This window comes from Alosa pseudoharengus, unplaced genomic scaffold (assembly GCF_046254945.1).
Source record: "Alosa pseudoharengus isolate Yale_2024_CS ecotype anadromous, Long Island Sound unplaced genomic scaffold, YU_APseudo_1.1 YU_APseudo_1.1_scf_11, whole genome shotgun sequence".
In the NCBI taxonomy this organism is placed as follows: Eukaryota; Metazoa; Chordata; class Actinopteri; order Clupeiformes; family Clupeidae; genus Alosa; species Alosa pseudoharengus.
This window is the reverse complement of record NW_027468576.1, coordinates 6957840-6979573: the sequence shown is the minus strand read 5'-3', so window position 1 is coordinate 6979573 and position 21734 is coordinate 6957840. Positions and strand designations below refer to the sequence as shown.

Here is a 21734-nt window from a genome sequence, read left to right as displayed (position 1 = left end):
ATCTGACTGCCATACCAAGAAGCCTGTTCTTTGGCATTGTGGTTGAGCTGCAGGTTTGGTACCCAAGAGTCCCAGTTTAGTGGGCGGGTGGGATTGGCCTCTTCCTTTGTCACACCTATCGTCTGGCAAATTAGTGGGCAACACCCAATGAAATCATTCCCCTCCTCTGAATCATTCCCTGCTTCTGAAGTATAAATGGCTCTCTTCGAGCCATGTCCTTTTTATTTTACACAGCAATGGCTGTGCATGAATACTGGACTTTTTCTGAGAACATGCACTAGAAAAGACAGACGAGAAGTGTTATAGATAGAAAACAAGTTGACATATTAACAAGGAAATGTGGTCCAGGGTCTGTACATTGGGGTAAATGACTTGTAAAATTCAATCAATTGTGAGAGAGTATTTGCTTGTTTGTAGCCCTGGCCGTGCCGCTAGGGTGTGTCTAGATTTCTAGGCTAGCTTGTTTGGTGATTGAAAACAGACATATAGGGTAAATATGGTATCTGGTGTTGAACTCCAGTATTTGGTTTATATTGCATTTGCATTTACAAGTGTGTCTTTTCATATATGTTGCAAGTGATGCTAACTACTGTACTAGTTAGATTATTTCAGGATTTTTGTTTCCCTACCTTTTGTAACATTACTAGAAGCAAAACCATTTGACTTGGGTAAAACAAACCAGTGAACTCTCAGGTTTTGTAGGAAAAAAGTGTTTAATTTGTTTTTGGGACGAAGCAGCTGCACTGCATGACTCACAGCAGCACAGAAATAGGCTCTGTGGTATTGCACAACAGAGGGTGGAGACATTGAGGAAACATTGAGGAAACATTGGAGCACGTTCTCTGGCCGGCAAGACTCTCATTTAGTCTCTTAACAAGTGGCAACAAACCGCCCAGAAATAAAACATTTGTAGCACAATATTACAGTCTACTTTGGATGTGGATGAAAACCAGCACACTCAGTTCCCTTCATGTAAGTCCCTCCATACTAGTTTCATTACAGTATGGCAAAATGCTGTACATCTGAATGATATTTGCCATCTATGTTAGCTTTGGATTTCCCTAATCAATACAATAGAACACATAAACCATATACCATGGCACTAGCACCAAAAATGGAACCCATGACCTCTGAAGACCTATTGAAGATCATATAGTGAGTAAAAGGTGTCATAACAAACTAAATACATGGTTAATTCTCACCATACATTCACTTCAGCGACAGCAACTCTTTTTCTACCTGTTCCATTGTCTACTAATGGTTCATTCATAGACAGGTTTGAACCCTGTAACAAATTTCCTTACACAGCATCAACGTTTAGAACTTCTAGTTTCAGAGTTGCAGTGTCACTGCTGTGCCAAAATGTTTAGCTCTTTAGAACCTAAAACTTAAAAATGTTGGTCCCTAAAGGTTCCATTACAAAACATTTCCATTGCAAGTTGCAACACAGAGCAGATGTACACATGACCTAAAGCAATGTGACTATAGAACACACAAAGCATAAACAAAAATCCACAGTCCTACAATGATCAATGACTGAATACAAATGTTAAAATAACACATCATTTTCTCAGGCGAGCGTTAAGGAAATACTTTGGAATTGTATGCCTTTATAGGCCCGCATTTCAGATAAACCACTGCTGTTATCTAAAGCCACTGCATGTTCATCTCTGTGCAAGGTTGGACCCTTTGGCAAAACGAAGAACTTGTATTTGATCCTGAGCACATTCATCAGGAGGGAGTAGTTCTCCAACAAATATGATCAATAATCATGATATTTGTCATTACATTAAAGTAAGCACAAAAGTACCAGGAACATTAGTGCAATGTGATTCTTTCAAACAAGAAGTCATTTCTGTACAAGGCAATTGTTTCATTAGTTAATGGAATCTAAGAATAAATGCACATATTGTAGTGATGTACTGGAAAGGGTCATATTGTGAAAAGGCAAGCACATGGCATAAATGGCTGCATACACTGGGATTGCATTGTGTGGGTCAGTAATTTACTAGTTACAACGACAACTGTATACATCTAACCAGCAAAACCACAACACTTACTAATGGGATACTTTTACAATTTCTTCCATTAGAAAGGTCCAGTCCCTTCCATTCCAAAACTACCAAAATCATTGAGAACGAAATACCATGACATATCAAAGGCAGTCATGAGAAAAGCTTTAATTTAAATGACCTAATTAATGTTTGCTTATATTAATGTAATGCTTATATACAGTGAAAACTGAGGGGAAATCATTCACCTCAAAATAATTCCTCCCCACTAAGCTGAACCAGATGTTCAGCTTAGTGGGGAGAATGTGTTTTGATGTTATGTTTTGACAGTTATATTTGCATGACAAAATCATGCAGAATCCTGACTCCTGAATTAACTTGGAGGGTTATGTTTGCATATGTGCGTGAGAGAGAGATGGAGAGAGAGAAAGAGAGAGACAGAGAGAGAAAGAGGGAAACAAGTGAGTGAGAGTGACAGAGGAGGAAGAAGAGGACTAATCAATTCAAAGAGCCATCATATGAGGACACTAAATGACAACACCAGACACTTGTCTGGAGTTATGGAGTCGTTGAAGGACCTGTCCAGGGAGTCTCCACTCAGTGTCCCCCTCCTCTGGCAAGTGTCTCCCTCAGTGTGTTGGAGTGGACTGGGCGCTGGACCTGGGCGCTGGAATCTTGGCACTGAGCAGGGAACTGATGTGAGGCCAGATGTGGTTCGTGTCTGTGTCCGAGAACATGTGCAGGATACCTTTGGACCTGGGACACATAAGGATCATCAACAGCATAATCATCACAAGCAAATTCACTGTGAAAATAAGAATAGGCTCAAATTGGACAAAATGACAAGCACAGAGATAGAGTTAATTACAGCTAAGACTTCAGAGCTGGCTACTGTCAGATAGCCAAGATCATGAGAAGTCCAGAGTTAAAGGAAAAGAAGGGAACTTTCACACACTTGTATAGGTTTATCACCGGCTTGGCCACGTCTTTGTAGTGTCGCAGTCTGGCCACTAATGCCTCTGGTTTGTCGTCTTCATGTTGAATTAAAGGCTCACCGGTGATGTCATCAATACCCTGAGCAGATGAGAGATTTCAAAAGCTTGCTATTTTTATCATACTTTTTATCATAGAAATAGAGAGAAGTAGTCATTACAATCACCACTCCATCTCATCAACATGGCTGTCATAACAGGCAGGGTGATTCATATCAGCAACAACAAGCTCTACCGAATCCATCTCTATTCTACTTAATCATTGTTCTTGAGCTCTATACTCTATATGACTCTCACAGCTCACAACATACATTGCAGAGGTCAACTTAGAGGTTATATTATAGGAGGATATTGAAATAGCCTTTCATGATATCCACCAGGTTTAATGAAATGACATACATATTTACATGAGTATAATTAAATGACTCTTGAATATACAACTGGGACCAGTGTGCCTTGCACACTGATGTTAGTGTGATGTTAGCTCTTTGGTGTCTGATCGAACCCACAACCTTCAGGTGTTCCGTTTGAAGAGGCCAGGCCCGGTTCCCTGATTACGATGGTAAGAAAGAGTACGAAAGTGAGGAAATGTGTGGGCTTAAATAACATACTAGATTTTAGATCAGGCTAAACCACATGTTCCTTACTCTGCTCTTACCTTATAGGCCTAATAAAAAGGTATCCTACACTTAGACAAAGAAAATCAGAAACTATTCTGCCAATTTCTCGTTTCATACTTAATTGCATTTTTGTCCGTTTTTAATCACATTATCAAAGATCCGCTTTAACCCTCTCTGACATTATTATGAGGAGTACGGTCACAAATATGTGATTAGAATGTTTGAGAACCGAGTGTTCTACACTATGATGCGACAATTACCCATAGACTGTATTAAAGAACTCTGAAACTACATGCCTTCATTTGCGTAGAATTCACGAAGGAACCAGGAAAATAATTAATTCCTTAACAGGTTGTATGTAATCTGATTTATTACAAGTAAACACAATAAAGAATGGAAACATAAGTTGGATAATTATATTCTTAGTTGTAATTTCCCTGTATGTCCTGCTGGTGACCTCAGTGAGAAGTACTTGTTACGATGCTCTCAACCGAGTGGGCCTACTCTGGATCACTTGTAGAGTGTTTTCACAACATTCTTAAGCAACAATGGCTTCAGGAAACAGTCCGCAAATCTTAAGACGTTCGCAAGAGGGACTTTACGGCCTACTTAGGCATACGATACTTTCGGGGAACCGGGTCCTGGGCTGCATTCCCCGAAGCCTCCACAACCACCACCCATACTGTAAGTAATATCTGCATTTGCACATTGATGAGCACTTTGTGCAAGTGTAGCTCATCAGTAGTATTATAAATTACAAATAAAAAAAAGCAAAATTAAAGAACAGTCAACTTACTGTTTGGCACAATTAAACATAAAAGTTACAGTAGGCTTCCCCCAAACATGTACATTTATTATGCTGTACTAAAGTCATGTCTGGACCTGCTGAGAAAGACTTCTCACCGTCACGAGTGGAGGGTTGAATATCAAGTTGTAAACTCGGCCACTGGCAGGGTGTATCCAACGATGCCTCAGTCTCTCCTTCAAAGTCTCAAATGGAACGTTCAAACTGATGACCACATCCAGCTCACATGCACTGTTCAGGGCTTGGGCCTGAGCCAGTGTCCTGGGAAAGCCTGACAAAACAGAATGTAAATGATCACTTTTATGTTTGGTACAGAAAGTAACATTGCCCTCTTCAATGGAGATGCTTAACTGGACCACACATGCATGCACTGACCTGACAAAAAAGTCAGTACTAGTTTAACCATACATTTAATCAAACTATTTAATTATACAAACAAATTATAAATATTAGAACAGTTTTCTGAAAAGCAAGTAAATAACTACTAACTACTAAACTATCTTATGTATAATGGCTATATTTTCAATTTTAATAGATACTGTATGTAGGCAACCTTGACAGATTGCCAGTTCACAGAATGCAAGAGGCCATACAGCATTTTACAATCTGGTGCTGATAACACAAAGCAAAGCACAAGGCAAAAGGCTGTTTTTAACAACAGGTAAGTTGGTAAACAGAAGAAAAAGGGGCAAGTCTGTATTTGAAACACAGCTGCAAATTTAATCAGTATTCAGTTTATCACTGACATTTCTTGGCTCAAATCTACAGTATTTGACTTCACTAATAGCAGTACTGCCAAAGATCCTGATTTTCAGGGGCAACCCAGCACTATTGTTTACAAGGGAAAACAGGACCTATCCGGCACTGTCTCAACATGTTTTATAGGTCAGTGGAAGGCTCAGTCTCCGTGTAATAACAAACTGGTGGTTAACGTTTCTCAGTTTCCTTCAACTACAAAACTTGCCGCTGACTTTTGGCAATACTGCACTCGATTCTAAAACATCTTGTTTTGTGTTAGTGTTGAGTAAAGAAGGTCATCTGAATTGAGTTCACTCATGGGGTAAAGAGAGCAAGTAAAACATCAAGTCAATACTGGCCCTATTTTGTGCACTGTATACTGGAGGAGTCTGAGTCATACTATGGGCTGGTCTTGCATGCTGTTTAAACACACAAATAACTCTTTCATCATAGCATTCTTTGAGCATAGCATACCTATGAGCTAGTACCTTAGCAAACATTTAATACATGCAGATGTTCATGCATGTAGTGGACTATCCATTCAAAAGTCACTTTGCCCTCAGAGAAGCATCAAACACTACTTGATAATTAGAGATACATGAGATGTTTCAATCAGAGATGATTGTGTGATGATGTGTATAACAGCAGAAATAATGTAAATTCTTCTAAAGACTGACTTTTGGGAGACATAACTACACCTGACCTACCATCCAGCAGCCAGCTGTGTCTGGCTATCTCCTCTAGTCTAGGTAGCAGAAGCCGTGTCATCACATGATCTGGCACCAGGAGGCCCTTCTTTATGTAGGTCTTAGCCAGTATGCCAGCCTCTGAAATGTGAAAGCCACATGAAACAGATTAAACATTCACTGTCATTGATTAAACATTCACAATCATTGATTTATGCCTGGCACATGCCAATTTAGGCTACATAATAGTGTAGGCTACATTGAACATGCTAGTAAGATTGTTAGTTATGGTTATGGAATTAGCAGGCGCATTTGTCCAAAGCCACTTACAGAATATGACATTACAATAGTTAAAAAGGGACAGTTTTTGTTAAAAAATAAACAAAACTATAAGGCTATAGCCTACAATAAATTATTGAAATATAAACTGAATAAATGAGTGTTTAATTCCTCTTGAAATCTTAGGATTGTTCCTCTAACAGTTCTCTTTGTAGGCTAAAATGTTCTGAAGAGCAAAATCATATAGCCTATTTTCTTGGAAGTTTGAAAACGGATGACAAATCCAATGGATAAGGTTACCCAGGTAACAGTGAAAAAATCATGCCACTATGTCGTGCAAAAGAGCCCTGTGCCAGCGTGGAAGCGACTTCTCTTCCCCCTTTACCTCACATGAACTTTCTGACATTTTTGCTATGTAATGATTGTAGTCAGATGCTGTTTCGCTGTGCAAAACTGCTTTTTCAGACTCAAGTGGATATCACGAAGAGCAGATAAGTATCGAGGTAAAGAGAATGATCAAATCATAATTGTAATCTACTCACCCGTTTTTGCGGCAATGTTCTCTCTCAAAAAGTCACCGCTGGACAGATGTTGTATACCAAAAGTGTGCGCAATTCTCTCAGAGATGGTTCCTTTTCCTGAGCCGGGGGGGCCCATGATAACGGCACGGAATATTCTAGACATAACGGTTGAAGTGACTCCTGTAAGAAATGAACAAATGGTGCGCTACAATCGACTTAATTCTCATAAGCTATTTGCAAAATAATAACTCGCCAACCGTATTTAATTTGCTTCAATCAACTAAGGGACAACTTGAATTGGGAGTTGAATTGCACAATCCACGTAAACAGGATTCAAGTGCAGAAACATTTTGGAAAAGATCATTCCAGCCTGGAAAATCGTGTAATGGTCTAGCAGGGGAAATGGTGGCGAGTCCACTCACTTGCAAAAAGTTGCTCTCCAAAGACTTTTCAACTGAAAAGTCAACACCAGCTCAGCGCGATGTTTTTTATGCTTATGCAGTCTAAATTGTGCTCGGTTAGCAGTTTTCTCTATGCGCTAGATTAATCGAAAAACTTGCACCCCACCCACATATTGTCGATTCAGTTTTCTCCTTAAAGTGTGTGCGTGCCTTCTCTCAACGAATGAATGGAGGAGAAGCCCCTACGCCCTATTTTAATGCGCCTCCCAGCACATCATCATAAAAAAGCGAAGTATAGCGCACCAGTAGGGAAGCATGGTAATTGTAGTTTTCGTTGAAAGATGTCTTGGAAGACGCGATTTTTCCAGAATGTCTCGAATAGGCCCTCAGTTTTGCCACATATTGTCGACAGAAAATGAATTTCCTCCTTCACCATGTGTCACAATTCGTCTCTCGGCTAGGTCTAGCCTACTTCTCAAATAGAGAGCACGGTTAGGTAAATCTTTTAGGCTACTTGTCAGTTGTAGAAGAATGCATGTTGAATGATCCACTTCAATCACTGGATTTGGGATAAGTCAGTAATTTAGCTCGACATTTATCCTACTTTAGAAAATAGTGAATAGTTACATTGAATATAGGCTATAATAAGCTACATCAGGATGACATGGCACCTCAAACCAAATAGGCTAGCCTATAGAGAAATGATGTGTGGTGCAAACGCTAATGTTGTGTTTTAACAACATGGTGAGTCTTCAGTTGTTGAGTCAGCAGGGTTGTCATAAAGTAACCTGCCAATCAGACACGTGTTGATAACAGCGATTGGAAAGCGTTTTAAAAAAAATATTCATAGGCTATAATCTAGCCCTTAACCAACTTGCAATAGGCTACTTGATCGCGTAGTGCTGCACGCAAATTACTTGTTGCAAGCCCAGCGGTGGTGTCAGTGCTTTAAACATGTTAAATGCAGTGCTTTGTCGCGCTGGATCCGTCCAGAAAACCTGGGGGTATCGAAATACTTTCTGCATTCAAAGACTTATTCGGAACAAATTTGCATTAATGAGACTACAGCTTGGGACCCGGAAGCTTGTTATTTTATTTTGTCACATGGCTTTGAGATTTCAATAACAACAAAAAATGGCGACAATCACGTTGTTCGATGTGGGCTTGCTGCGTCATAAAGATATTCACGTAAACACCTGGGATACACACGAAATTACGTGTAAGTATGACTTGCATATGACTGGTACTAGTTATAACATTCTGTTATATTAGTAGCGAATATTTATTTTTGACATGGTAAGACGTGGTATTTGTTTTTGACTTGAAAGGGGTGTGTGCGGGTGTGCGGGCGGTGGTGGTGCTGGGCGTTAGCATTCCCCTCAACAGCTAACGTTACGACTTAACAAGAAATGTAACGAATTCTTTAACAGTCGTTGATTGTAAATGTCAGTTTCAAAATTATTCGACTACTATTGTCAACAATAATGATTAACAACTTGAGGGGTGGTATGATGTAGCTGAGTGAACTTCTGTATTATTTATAACAGATTGGTTAACCAACGGCGTGCTATCAAACATGTTTATTTTTTAGTAGGCTAAAGGATTTAGTTGATAGTCCGCTTTACCGTTCATGTAGCAGCTAAGTGACAGTTTTTTTTGCCGTTAATAGAACTGTTGTGACATACCCCATGTTTTCCCCTAATTGAGCAGCGTGTGCATGCATTTTGCCTGGATACAGACAGCGCGTATTTCTTGGAGCTGATCTAGTAGTGAACAATCTGTGCAAGGGGTGCGAGACAAGTTGTTTGTCTAGTGTAAGTAAAACTGGCGTGTTACAAGCGATGCTTCAACTTTAGGCTAAGCATATGCTATTTCATTAAGGATTGTAATAGGCGTTCACCACTGCTCTGTGATAGCGAAGAGAGAGCTAATCGAGTTGTTTACAAGAAGCGATTTGCACGGAGGGCGGGGATCTTTAGGGAGGAGCCCCAGTGGTCGAGCTACGCTACTGGACTTCCAGAGAAACATCTAGCTCCGAGGGCGGAGTCACGTAGACCACAACAAGTCTGACATAAGCGTGATGGTACGTATAAATAATGAATTAGTCTGCATCATAAATAATACTTGGCAATGTTCAATGTGGCACATTTACTTCGCATGTATAAATTGTGTAGGTCAAGGACCTACCCACCTACTTAAATGTATTAATTTCTATTTAATAACTGTGTTTATGCAATTTCCCTCAAGGGATAAAAAGAGTATACTATACTTATACTTAAGTTGAGTCCCTAGGCAACCTTTCTTTACTTAATTTGTTAAAGACTGTGAGCCTACGGTGAACACCCAGTATCACTTTGTGGGGTGCTCTTTTCTTGCTGTCTCTTCACTTAGTCTCTGCTATAGGTTAAGGATGGGTGGAGATTCTTACAGCTTGATGTGACAGGCTGCCCTTGTTCAGTTATCAGAGTGCTGATGCTGTCCATCTTAAAGGTACAGTACTGTGATAACTGAAGGATGGCAGCCATCTTGACACCACTGATTCAACATGGCCTATGGAGGGCCCTCTCTCACAGCTGGGGAAAAAGGACATTTTGTCACAATGTACTGTAATGTGAACAGTTTTAATTAAAATTCAAGAACCACAACCAACTTTATGGTGTTTGAAAAGTTATTTGAACAATAATTCCATGTTTGAAAATAGATCCTTATAAAGATAAATCTTAATTTAAGTCATTAGGGCCGTCTTTTGGGATGGTAAAAATTAGGATTGTATATCAACTCTGCACCAAATGTATAGCCTACATTAGTACAATAGGCTAATGGTCATTGAATCTATGTTGATGCCATGTTTTAGATATTTTTCATATTGTTTCATGATGTTTTTCATATTTTAACAATGCGTAGGATGGGAATTTCCCTTATTCTCATGTAGCTGATGGTCTTTTGATGCTCTCCCACTCTTTCCAAAATTTCAGTTTTAGCCCATGTTTTGCCATCAGTGGTACAAAAGTTTCATAAAATGTATCAACTCAGGCCACAGAACACTAACAGGTCACTAACAATGAAAGTGGGAAAATGTGTTATTAATGAGAGTAACCATGTAACTAGCCCTGTCTTAAGAATATCATATCTTCATTGAATAGCAAATGCCTACTACTCCTAGTCTAAATGTTGTAACTGACACTGATCATCAACAAATTGAAAATGTTATGCAACATTAACCCTCCAAACATGTCCACTTAAAATGTATTATATAAAGCACCCTTTTCAAGACATTCTTTACAATGTTACACAAAAACACTTTTTTGTGATAGCCTTATTTGAGGTGATTTCCATTTAGATAAATGCTTTTACACGTTATCTCTTAGATTGTATTGATTTATAGTCCAAGATACATGCTGTTCCATCACACCACATCCTATGAAACTGCAGCCCACAGTTCCTGGCAAGTGCAGTGCTTTTAACTCATCTAGTGGGTTGGATGGGAAGTCCCTCCCATGGGGCTCAATGAGATGCCTGGTCTTAAAGACCCCATGCACTTGGACCAGCAGATATAGTAGATGTAGATAGTAGCCTAAGAAAGTATTTATTATTATTCCACTGACCATGTTCTTATTCTTTTCATTTTAATGGTTGAAGATATACTATTATAAGAAGATTAATGACGTAATATAGCATAGTTATGATATGGTTGATATTTAAATGTGATAATTTTATGGTAAATGGTTGCACCTGGTTGAGACAATTTAGTCTTTTCTGTCAGTGAGATAATGGGTCCTGCAATAGCTTGACAGCAGTTGAGAAAACAACTTTACAAATATCCACTTTTTTTCTACAAACGGAATATAACTCAGTGTCATCACGTTTTGGGGTAGAACAGAGCAACATTTTAATTCTCACGCTCGCTGGATCGCATATTTGTTCAAATATTTTCCGTTTCCATCTCAAAAATCTTACACAATGAATGATAGCATTAATGTTATCTACTATTAACACAATTGATAGGTAGATAGCTTGGGCGACTATTTTAAAGACGGACGGATGACGGACTGGCCAATTATAATATGCATGCCAAATTTAGTGTTGTGGTTAAGTAGGCTACCTAGCTATAGGGTACTAAATATGCACATCTGGCAGTAGCCTAATAGGCAAAATGTCGGGTATCATTACCATCTACTATTTAGCCTGATAAAATACAGGAAACCTGTGTGTGTGTGTTTGTGTGTGTGTGAGAGAGAGATTTTCAGAGGTATATTAACAAAGAATAGCACAACAGCAATCAAAGGATATGGATAAATGATCAATTCATTTGCAGGAACACTTGGAGAGCCCGGGACCATCAATCCATAGTAGTGTAAGGGTTAAATTGGTTTCACTTGATTGCAAGGCCAACAAACCAATCAGCAACGCGCAAGAACACCACTGCAGGCGTCTTTTCGGGAATCTGATCGTGGTTTGAGAGGAAAGGTTAACGACGTCAGAGATTATTAGGTCCTGGTGGTGGCAGCTGAGACTTCCAGCAAAGAGCGGACTCATAACAACATTTTCGGGACTCTAACTGAGGAACATTCCCTTGATATTTATTGGTTATCCTAAACCAATTCTTTTCGATTTAAATCATTTAGGTTCAAGTGACAATAACGTTAACGTTATCCAGTTCCGACATATGAAATGAACGGATATACGGAAGTAACTAGCTGCCTGCATAGCTAGCTAACCTTAGCTAGCTTCTCTTGAGAGGTAAGTGGATAACTTTAGCTTTATTCTCCCAAGGTAATTTAACGTTAACGTTGAATAAATCTTCATTAGCTAGGTAATTTGGCTGTTAGTAACTAACGTTAAGTCAGTGCCGTTAGCCTGCTTTTGGAAGAAAGGCTAACATTACCATAACTTAAGACGTTTTACATCAGACCAGACTAATGTTAAAACAGTTTTCCAAGCTGGAAAAAGCTTTGAAAGTGTGACAGCTATTCGGTTGGCAATGGCATTCAGGATGTATTGAGTCGTTTTGTGTAACGTTAACGTTAACCTAGCTAACGTTAACTAACGTCGGCGGAATGAAACGAGCTTGGCAATGCTGAACATCAACGTTAAGTTAACGTTGAAAAAAGGTGGTTGTGCCACCGACGAAATAATAGAAATATATTTAATGTTACCGTGGATCTATCATTCACTTTAGATGATTATTACTAACGTTATTGATTATTATTTTATTGTAATTATTAAGTTGGTGTTGAAGTTCTTCAGTTCACGTCAACAGTGTTAATATGACGCCCATGGTAAACAGCTTTGCTTAAACTTCCGTTAATTATATAGCTTCAATGCTACCCGCATTGAAATTACATTTTTACTAATTGAGCTATTAGTCTATTTTCTTGCAAGATTAAGTGTAGTGCCAGTTACTTTAACGTTAGTCAGTTAGAAGGACTCTGTAACGTCAACGAAGTAAGATTTTATGTCCGCTCACGTTAGTCAATAATAACGTGGCATATGTCGGATTTTAACGTTGGCAAGAGGGGTAACTTATCCTACAATTGCCGACCAACTTATTAACCAATTGCGTCTGTAGCGCAATTATAGGTTTGCTGGAGTTATCTTTTTAATGTTTTTTTTTTTTATTATAGGCAACTGCAAACGTTTGTGGAAATCATAGCACCATTCTCTGAGTAATGACTATTATTGTTTTGGATTACTTGCTGAAAAAGAATGGGTAAAATCAAATGCAATAGGTTTATGTGAAATATGGTGCATGTGTCACACGTCCCCGACATAAGAGCTATTCCCTAGGCATTGACAATGGATGTTTCAAAGAACAATCAGCAGTCTTTAGGCTAACTAACGCCTATCAGTCAGTCACAAATAAGTAGATTATTACGCTTGTGTGGCAGTCTTTCTGTGATGTTGATGTTACCCTGTTGCCTTGCTGTTGACACGTATTTAGAAATATGAATGATGACTGGCAGGCCTTCTTTTGAAGTTAAAGTGTTAATCTTATGCAAGGTGTGTTTATAGTGTAGCCAATGAGATTCTGCTTCTGCTTTGTTGTGTTACATTTTTTTTACTTATTTTTCTCCCAAGACGGGTAGTTGCTCTATACAAGTGCACCAGGGTGATTTTTACTTCTTCCTTCTTCTGGTTGTGGTTGTTGCTGGTGCTGCAATTGCTTATGTTGTTGTTGTTGTCGTTGTGGTTGTTGTTGTTGTTGTTGTAGTAGTAGTTTAGTAGTTGTTGTTGTTGTTGTTGCTGCTGTTGTTGTTGTAATCTTAGTGTATTTGAGGGCCTCTTCACTGTCTTTATTATGGTGTTGTTTAAATGTGAAACACACCTTAAAGTCTTTTCTTTCAGCCCTGTTGACTATTTTAGATCTGTTGTTTTGTTTTTTAGCAAAGAAGTTTGTAAATGAGAAAGGGATGACAACAGGACAAAACCATGTTGGTATTTTAACTCTGAGATTAACCGATAACACAATACACAAACTACTTATTATTTTATAAAATGTTTAGCAACTGATGAACGACACAGTTGTACACAAAGCCATATCTATAAGTAGTCTAATAACAATTTGTTGAAAATAAATGTGTAGATCCATTGTAATGCTTAAGCCTAGCCATATTGCAAACTAACATGCACACTGGTAACTCTGTGCAACTTAACTAAACTGTTAATAAACCACTGTTGCAGTATTGCAATGTAAACACATTTGACTGAAAGAAAAAAAAAGGTTAATTTCCCTGAATTTTGCATTTTCTGCCTGTTTAGCCTAGTTATGCACATGCTTATCCTGTCAACAAACCTTACAACAGAAAATTACACCAAAGGAGACACTTTTGCAAACAGTTTTTTTGCAAGAAAATACTGGATGAGTTTATGGACAAACGGTGTGGTTGGGGAAAAATGAGAATTTTCAAACATGTCTTACTCAAGAGTACAAGTAGGGCTGCACGGTTTGGGGAAAATATCTAATTGTCATTTTTAATGTCAATGAATAGATTTGGTTTAATATTCCATGTGTCTTTAATTTGTGCTTCCGCTGATTGGTGAGCACGCCCAGTGCACAAGAAGAGCACCGACTGTGAAGCTCACCAATCAGAATTTCTGTACCCATCACATACTACGCACACCCACCAATCAGAAGTGGCGTAGTCTATAGACCTCTCCAGAATAAGTCCCGCCTCCGTAACTTCCGTATCCATCCAACTTCCGGTCGTCAAATGTCTATGGGAAATAACATGGCGTTTCGAAAGTAGTCAAACTCTGTAGGTGACAAAGTAGAAAAAGCTGGTGGGCAGATTGGCCTACACACTTCTGCCATCTAGTTTCCACTGGATTTTTTTGATTGTCGGTGCCGTTTAAGTAGTAATTAATGCTAACCGGGAGCTAGTTCCGATGTACGCGGGCGGAGGAGGGCGTTAGATCTTGCTCACAACCCAGTCACAACCTAACTGATGGTCATTTTCACGTGTGATTCATGCGTGGTTTCAGTGGTCTATAAATGTAAATCGTTTGCAAGGTTCAGCCTCTTTTCAACATGACTTAACTTTAGTTTGACTGTGCGAGTTTGTTGGCTGTTATTGAGATATTTGAAAAAGAAAGAAATTGCCGACGAAGACACTAAAGACATGACGAGATGAGATTTATTTTCACGAATAACAGATAATGATAAGCAGACTAGGAATCAGAGTCAATAGCTTTATTTTGCATGACCTTGATCAGAACAGTAACGTTTTCAGAATGTATTAACAACCTATCAAACATGATGATTTCACGCAGGGTTAGTGCCACCTCCGTAGACAGGCTCTGGTGTCACGAACTCCATTTCGGTGAAGACAAACTATGAAACATTGCCGTTGCTATGCAACCTTGACTGGGGGAGTCGCGGCGTCTGAAGCGTGTCAAGTCAAGTCAAGTCAGATTTATTTGTATAGCACATTTAACATGCACAGAGTGCAACCCAAAGCGCTTCACACATTGTTATTGACACAGACTAACAAAGACAATAGATGCCGGACGGAGCGGCGTAGTCGCCAGCGTACCCATGACACCAAGACATACATTTAAGAAATAACAAACACAAAAGATGCGGACGGAGCGGCGTAGTCGCCAGCGTACCCGTGACACCAAGACATACAAGACATACAAGAAACAAATTAATAAATAAAATAAATACAAATTAAAAATAAAGTGTGTTAGCTTAGTGCTTCTTACTGATATATTTCTACTTTAACGGCACCGACAATCAAAAAACCCAGTGGAAACTAGATGGCAGAAGTGTGTAGGCCAATCGGCCCACCCTTTTTTTCTACTTCGCCACCTACAGATGTTTTACCGGTATGATATTTCGAAACGCCATGTTATTTCCCATAGACATTCGACGCCCGGAAGTTGGATGGATATAGGGAGGCGGGACTTATTACGGCGAAGATAGAGAGCAGAAGTCATGCCCTTCTACTTCCGGTCCATGGGACCTATCTTTCAAAAAAATATGAACGGGAGTTAATGGAGAGATAACAATTATTTTTTGGTCCAGTTTGTATTGTGCCACGAATTTCACATATGATGTGTGTGAATTTAAAAGATAATTTTTCACGTCAAGAAAGTACTGTTGTTCGATAGACTTCAAAAGTTATGTTGGTTTTGTGCGAATCCGCTAAGTGAACTACATCTCTCGTCTCGAACGATGTACGTCACCAACGTAATGAAACGATAAGATTAGCTGTTATGCTAGTTAACGGTTGCATCTTGCTGCCTGCTATGTCACTTAACAGTATCTAATGTACAGTCTATGGACGAATACAACTTACCTGATGTGTTTAATCTTCTGACTCATGGTATTTTCATCGGCAAGGAAAGCCCAATTAAGACCTGTTGCTGGTATGCTTGTACAATCTAGTGTGGCTGTGAATGAGCTAACGTCACTAGCGCGACTGATGGGTTTGTAGTCGTTGTAATTACGATCTTTCACAATGTTGTAATTCAATAGTTACGAAACAAACTGCAAATGTCTTTACATGAAAAATTGTCTTTTAAAATTGACAAACATCATATGGGTAATTAAAGGCACAAGTCAACCGGGACCAGAAAATAATTTCTTTTTCGCCATAGACTGGCGTTCAAAATTTTTTGAAACATAGGTCTCATGGAGGCAAACGGAAGGGGCGGGACTTCGGCTCTCTATTGAATCAATATAAAAGCCAAAAAAGACAGAATTAACTAAGATTATTTGTAGCTTTTACGATTGGGTAATTGCATTGGTTCATATTGCGATTGCGATTGCTATTGCGATAATTGAGCAGCCCTAAGTACAAGAAATAGGCATAGGTCTAATTCTATTTTTTTCTTGTAGATGGTGTATTCTGGCTGATCTCTTGTTTGAGTTCTGTTTGGATTAGCCTACATATGGACACAATATAGCATCTATGGGAGGTTACATTTAGATGTCTAGGCTAGTGCCTTTATTCACAGTCTACAAACAGGAATGATCTTTGTTTTGCTGGCAGAAAGTAAACAAGTAGCCGATATTCCTTTCAGCCAAATTAGATGATTTTCTTAGTCAGTTGGTAACTGTATGCCGTAGGTCTATAGTGTATGGCTATTGTCAAGGAAAATGGTCATGTAGAAAGTGATGGCTGACTGATTGAGTTTGATGTTGTGATCACGTCCCAGAAGAATAGTGTCTCAGTGTCTATCGACCCACACTACCACTCCCAGTAATGTTTATGGAAAGGCTGCAATATTTCTACTATGCTCCTAAAAGCGGTGTATTTTGTAGAAGATTTTGCTCACAGTAAAGTGTTAGGAGGACAGGGGATGTGGTCAGGGGAAGACTGGGTTAGATGACAACTGAGTGTAGAACCACGCTAATCTAGATAATGATGAATTAAGCTAGCATTCACGTTTAAAGCATTCAGTAGCCTAAAGAAAGCTTGAATCAGTCGACTGTCATTTGTTTTCATTAAAGGATCGGTAGGCCTACAAAATATTCCAAATAGGCTAGTTTCCTTTCACAGCGACAGAAATGTCACTTCTACTGCAACATATGAGTTATGTTAATGTTAAATTCTAAAGCATGTTAAATTCTAAAGCATATAAGTTAGCTAGTGACAGGAAGGTTTAGGGGAAAAAGAGAACAAACTCTGTGTAACCTACCTGATTCTGGAGTCAATGTTCAGTATTTGGCCTATAATTTAGCCTATAATATTTGGCTCCAAAGAAACTTGTGGTACTTATGTGGCTATATATTTTATCAGTGTATTTCCTGGCAGTCAAACCCATGACTCTGAGTGTATTGTCATCTTGGTATGCCAGTTCAGCAATGTAAACACACACTAGAAGTAGGCTAACCTGCCTGCCATGTTCTTTTGGGGCAGCCGTGGCCTACTGGTTAGCACTTCGGACCTGTAACCGGAGGGTTGCCGGTTCGAACCCCGACCAGTAGGCACGGCTGAAGTGCCCTTGAGCAAGGCACCTAACCCCTCACTGCTCCCCGAGCGCCGCTGTTGATGCAGGCAGCTCACTGCGCTGGGATTAGTGTGTGCTTCACCTCACTGTAAGTACACTGTGTGCTGTGTGTGTTTCACTAATTCAGGGATTGGGATAAATGCAGATACCAAATTTCCCTCACGGGATCAAAAGAGTATATATACTTATACTATACTTATTTTAAGCATAACAGCATCAGCATTCAGCACAAACTTTGACATTTACTCGCACTATTTAGTTATTGTCACTCTCGCTGTAATATAACATTTTTGGTGTCGATGGATACATAAGGCTAGCTGTTGAAGTCCCTGTCATCTCCACATATTCAGTTTGAAGGGGTGGACTAGACTGGTACAACTGCTTCCTTTGGCATCTAGGCTTTATATGGAGCTCTATACGTGTGATGCTTGTTCTGGTTTCCACAGAGGATAAATAATCAGTTCTTTAGTTTTACTTTTAATTAGAAATAAACATAGGCTGGTGATTCAGATGCACACCTCATGTTATGAATGTACAGCAAGATATTGTCCTAAAATAAAAATAGAAAATGACTGGTTTTAGCAATACTGTATCCTTTTCTCCTGGTGCTGTCTAATGACTGACTGTTAGGATTGGATTGGCACTGCAATTTGTCAGTATGAGGAGACTTCCTCGGTAACTTGGTGAACTCAGCTGTGGCTCAGTGCTTAGATGAGTCAAGCATGTAATAACTGGATGTGACGGAAAGGCTCAAATTCCATGTAACACCACATCAGGTCTGCACTGAGAAGGGTTCTGAAATAATACACCAAAAAAGAAATAAAAAATGTAAAGTCATTTTTTCCACTGCATTAGTCAGCACAGATAGAAAATTACACTTCCTTTCAGCCTAGTAGCTTAGTGGACTGAGGTAAGCTTAGTATTTGTATTTCAGTTAGGATAGAGCAGAGGTGTGTTATCATTCATTTTGCTATGAATGTCACACGACTGTGTAGGATGGAAACTAATGCAGTTCCGTTGAATACTGATTTGTGATTAGTAGTGGTGGCAGTCATTAGAAATGGCCTGAAGATTCACACACAGAGCTGTAAATAGTCACATTTGTTCCTGTTCAGTCTGTTTGAGCCCCTTGGCTGACCACGCATGGAGCCAGTCAGGGGCTGTGGGAGTGCAGGGGGGACCGTGGATGTTTGTGTGCAACTGTGCGTACATGTCAGGGAAGTTTCCATTAAGCATCCGCTGAGAATCAGAGTACGCAGTGACCCTGAGTGGAAGGCCCCGCTGAGTCTCTCTTTCAAACACACACACACACACACACACACACACACACACACACACACACACACACACACACACCAGTATGCCAGTGATTATGGCTGTGATGAAACAGACTCTGCAGGTGAGCTGGGACAGCAGGAGAGGAGTGCAGGGAAGCTCTGAGGAGTGATGGTCTGTTTGGGATGCAGAGGACAGCACAGCCCACACCCCCACCAGCACAGGAGCAGTGTAGTCAGTGCCCACCACCAGTCCCCCAGAGAGGACACAAGGGCAGGGGAGAAGACATGGGGAGGAGTGAAGGAAAGGGAAGGCCTGAAGGATAGACGATGAGAAAAAAAAGGGAAGGATGGACAGAAAACATGTGACAATGATGAAAGAGAGAGGGTTCAAGGAGAAAGGAATGGGCCATGAGATGCATAGTCTGTGGTCCAGTGATCCCAGTAGGGAGTAACTGTGGTGAGATAATGGAGTGACTCATGAGTTGGTCACAGAGTGGAGAGTCCCAGGCTTATCCATGCACACACACACACACACACACACACACACACACACACACACACACACACACACACACACACACACACACACACACACACACACACACAGTGGAAGTACTGGGCAGCTCTGCGGGGTCCATGGCTGATCTCTGAGTCAGTATAAAAAGGAAAAAACGCACGCACATCCCGATCTAATCCTGGGTGCTGGACAAAACACTTACGATGAGTGAGGGGAAAAAAGTCCGCAACTCCAGTATATGCTCCCAAGTTAAAGTTTATTTACCGTGACGTTTCGGGCCAACTCAAACGGCTGATGAACTGATGAACGGCTTGAGTTGGCCCGAAACGTCACGGTAAATAAACTTTAACTTGGGAGCATATACTGGTGTTGCGGACTTTTTTCCCCTCTCTGATCTCTGAGTCACACACTTCACGTCACATACAAGCCCTCTTGTGTAAATGCATAACCAACTAACAAAACCATCTAACAGCAAGCCCAGTGTGCCAGACCACTGAATGCATGATTCAGTGATAAGAGGACAAATACCAGTACTCCCTCTCTATAGACTTTCTTCTTCTTGTGCTCTCTTTATTCAGAGTCTGGATGCCAGAATTAACAGGAGGCATGGAGCTGGGGAGGCAACTGTGTGGTAAGATGCGGCGGAACCGGCGTGCTGACCAGGCCATCACAGCGCTGCAGAAGGGCCTGGAGGTGCACTTCTACCAGCCGGACACCCACCAGCTGGAGTACCTCAAAGACTCGTACGTAGCCGAGGACATCTGTGTAGAGGCAGCCAGAAGATGCCGTAAGTTCATTGATATTGTCAACAAACACTCGTTCTAATGAGTGGAACATGTATTTGAAAAGGCAGTGGAGTTAGTCCACAGACAGTTTCATATCTCCTCTCTGTGCTCCGGGCTGAACTTTTAGACAGCAGTCCTCCAAATGTCCAGTCCCCTGGTTTTCCAAAATGTTCTCATCCTCAAATGGGGAAGCCAGTGTCCATTTTGGCTGTGTGTGAAAGATTCTTTGAAATAGATGGTGCTGGTTTTGGCTTGGGGGAGGTACAACAATGTTTAGTTAGCTCTACGAAACACTGGGCTCCTATGTTCTTTAAAACTAGAGACTTATGGGAATGCCCCCCACATCAGTGCTAACACACACGCACACGCACACGCACACACAAAGAAATACTTACACCCTCCCTGCAGTGAGAAACCAGCAGCTGTTTGTTAACACACAGCAGCTTGGGTCCAGTGCCAACACTGGAATTTCCATCTACCAGAGGCCAGGACTAAGTGGGCCAGCACAGCTGTGGGTGGTGGAGAGGGTGGCTGCCGAACAGGACCAGATACATGTGTGAAGTCACTCAGAGCTGTGTTAGACAACAGAAAGTGTCAGAACCGATGTAGTAAGGCACTTTGTTCTTAAATGCCACAAAATGATCCATTTGCACGAAAGCAATTCTGCAGGACATGCACGCAAGATTGAAGTGAAATTGGAGTCCACACGTGGTGCCAGCGTCTTCCCGACTTATATTGATGATGCGGCCCTGTGACCTCTGAGTCTTAAATAAAACTTGAAACGCAGCAGACATTCATCCTGCCGTTATGTTTCCTTTTTTTTTAGTTTTTTTTTAAATGAACAGTTCTGTTTTGTGTCCGACTAATCCCAGATCTGTCAGCAAAGTGATGAAAGTCAACGTGCGTCGGCTGACATGCTCCACCTTCTCTTGCAGGAATCTCGCCGCTGTGTCACAACCTTTTTGCGCTGTATGAGGAGGGCCGCGACCTGTGGTACCCACCCAATCACATCTTCAAGATCACAGAGGACACCTGCATCAAGCTGCACTACCGCATGAGGTAAGCCCAGCCCAAGATGGCAGAGCGCTGAATCCATTCAAGTCCTGTCTGCTCTCTTAGACAGTATTGAGGTTTTTATAAAATATTACATTGGAACCTAGCCTGGGAATACCCATACGAACTTCCGGCAAATTTGGGATCTGGCCAAGAAGCCATTGAAGGCCATTTCCAATGTCTCTAAAACACGGGCACGCAAATGCAATCACTAATCCGGCATGGACGTATATTTCTTTGGAATTGAGTAAACTGCATTTTAAACCTCAATTTACGAGATTGCTACACTTCTGAAATGTTTTGGTAAGAGTTTAATGCACCAATTTAAGTTTTATTTTACTGTTAGTTACGCCCCTGCTGGAGGTTGTAAGTCAATGAACCTTCCCAGACCCACTCCCAGTTACAACTGAGAAGGCTCTGGTGTCAACCAGGCTACTTGGAACCATTTCTACACAAGGAATCTTCTGATCGCAGAAAGAGGTCTTTAAAACTGAGTATCATGTAGAAAGCTTACAATCATGCAACCCTAAAGGGGTTTTGTCTAGAAAAAAAACTGTCAAACACCAGTGCAAGATTTTGTAGGTGGCTCG

At 40.5% G+C, this 21734-nt stretch overlaps 2 protein-coding genes across 4 annotated transcripts in view; one reads left to right on the top strand and one right to left on the bottom strand.

The window, feature by feature from the left end:
• Positions 1-694: 694 nt before the first annotated feature.
• Positions 695-7286, bottom strand: ak4 (adenylate kinase 4). 2 transcript variants are annotated; one of them, XM_076277867.1, is made up of 6 exons: positions 7076-7286; positions 6675-6833; positions 5875-5994; positions 4528-4700; positions 2968-3086; positions 695-2768 (listed from the first exon to the last, which is right to left on the bottom strand). In XM_076277867.1, the coding sequence occupies exons 2-6, from the start codon at positions 6814-6816 to the stop codon at positions 2642-2644; spliced, it is 681 nt and encodes a 226-aa protein (XP_076133982.1). In that variant the 5' UTR covers positions 6817-6833; positions 7076-7286; the 3' UTR covers positions 695-2641. The 2 variants fall into 2 exon arrangements, with proteins under 2 accessions (XP_076133982.1, XP_076133981.1); XM_076277866.1 differs by having other exon boundaries at positions 6675-7286.
• A 1832-nt stretch (positions 7287-9118) lies between these two features.
• The window catches only part of jak1 (Janus kinase 1), a 42498-nt gene continuing 29882 nt past the window's right edge, over positions 9119-21734 (top strand). Inside the window, exons 1-3 of one of the 2 annotated variants that reach the window (XM_076277863.1) lie at positions 9119-9137; positions 19885-20093; positions 21027-21150. In XM_076277863.1, the coding sequence (XP_076133978.1) occupies positions 19892-20093; positions 21027-21150 (326 nt within the window). In that variant the 5' untranslated portion in view covers positions 9119-9137; positions 19885-19891. Of the gene's footprint in view, positions 9138-11511; positions 11795-19884; positions 20094-21026; positions 21151-21734 lie in introns of those variants that run through there. The other variant, XM_076277862.1, reaches the window with a different exon arrangement.

Excerpts from the sequence above, each read along its gene's own strand:
- ak4 (XM_076277866.1), bottom strand. The coding sequence starts at position 6,816 with ATGTCTAGAATATTCCGTGCCGTTATCATGGGCCCCCCCGGCTCAGGA. Across the intron at positions 5,995-6,674 it reads GAACATTGCCGCAAAAACGG|AGGCTGGCATACTGGCTAAG; the intron begins GTGAGTAGATTA and ends TTCACATTTCAG. Across the intron at positions 3,087-4,527 it reads TCAACCCTCCACTCGTGACG|GGTATTGATGACATCACCGG; the intron begins GTGAGAAGTCTT and ends TCATCTGCTCAG.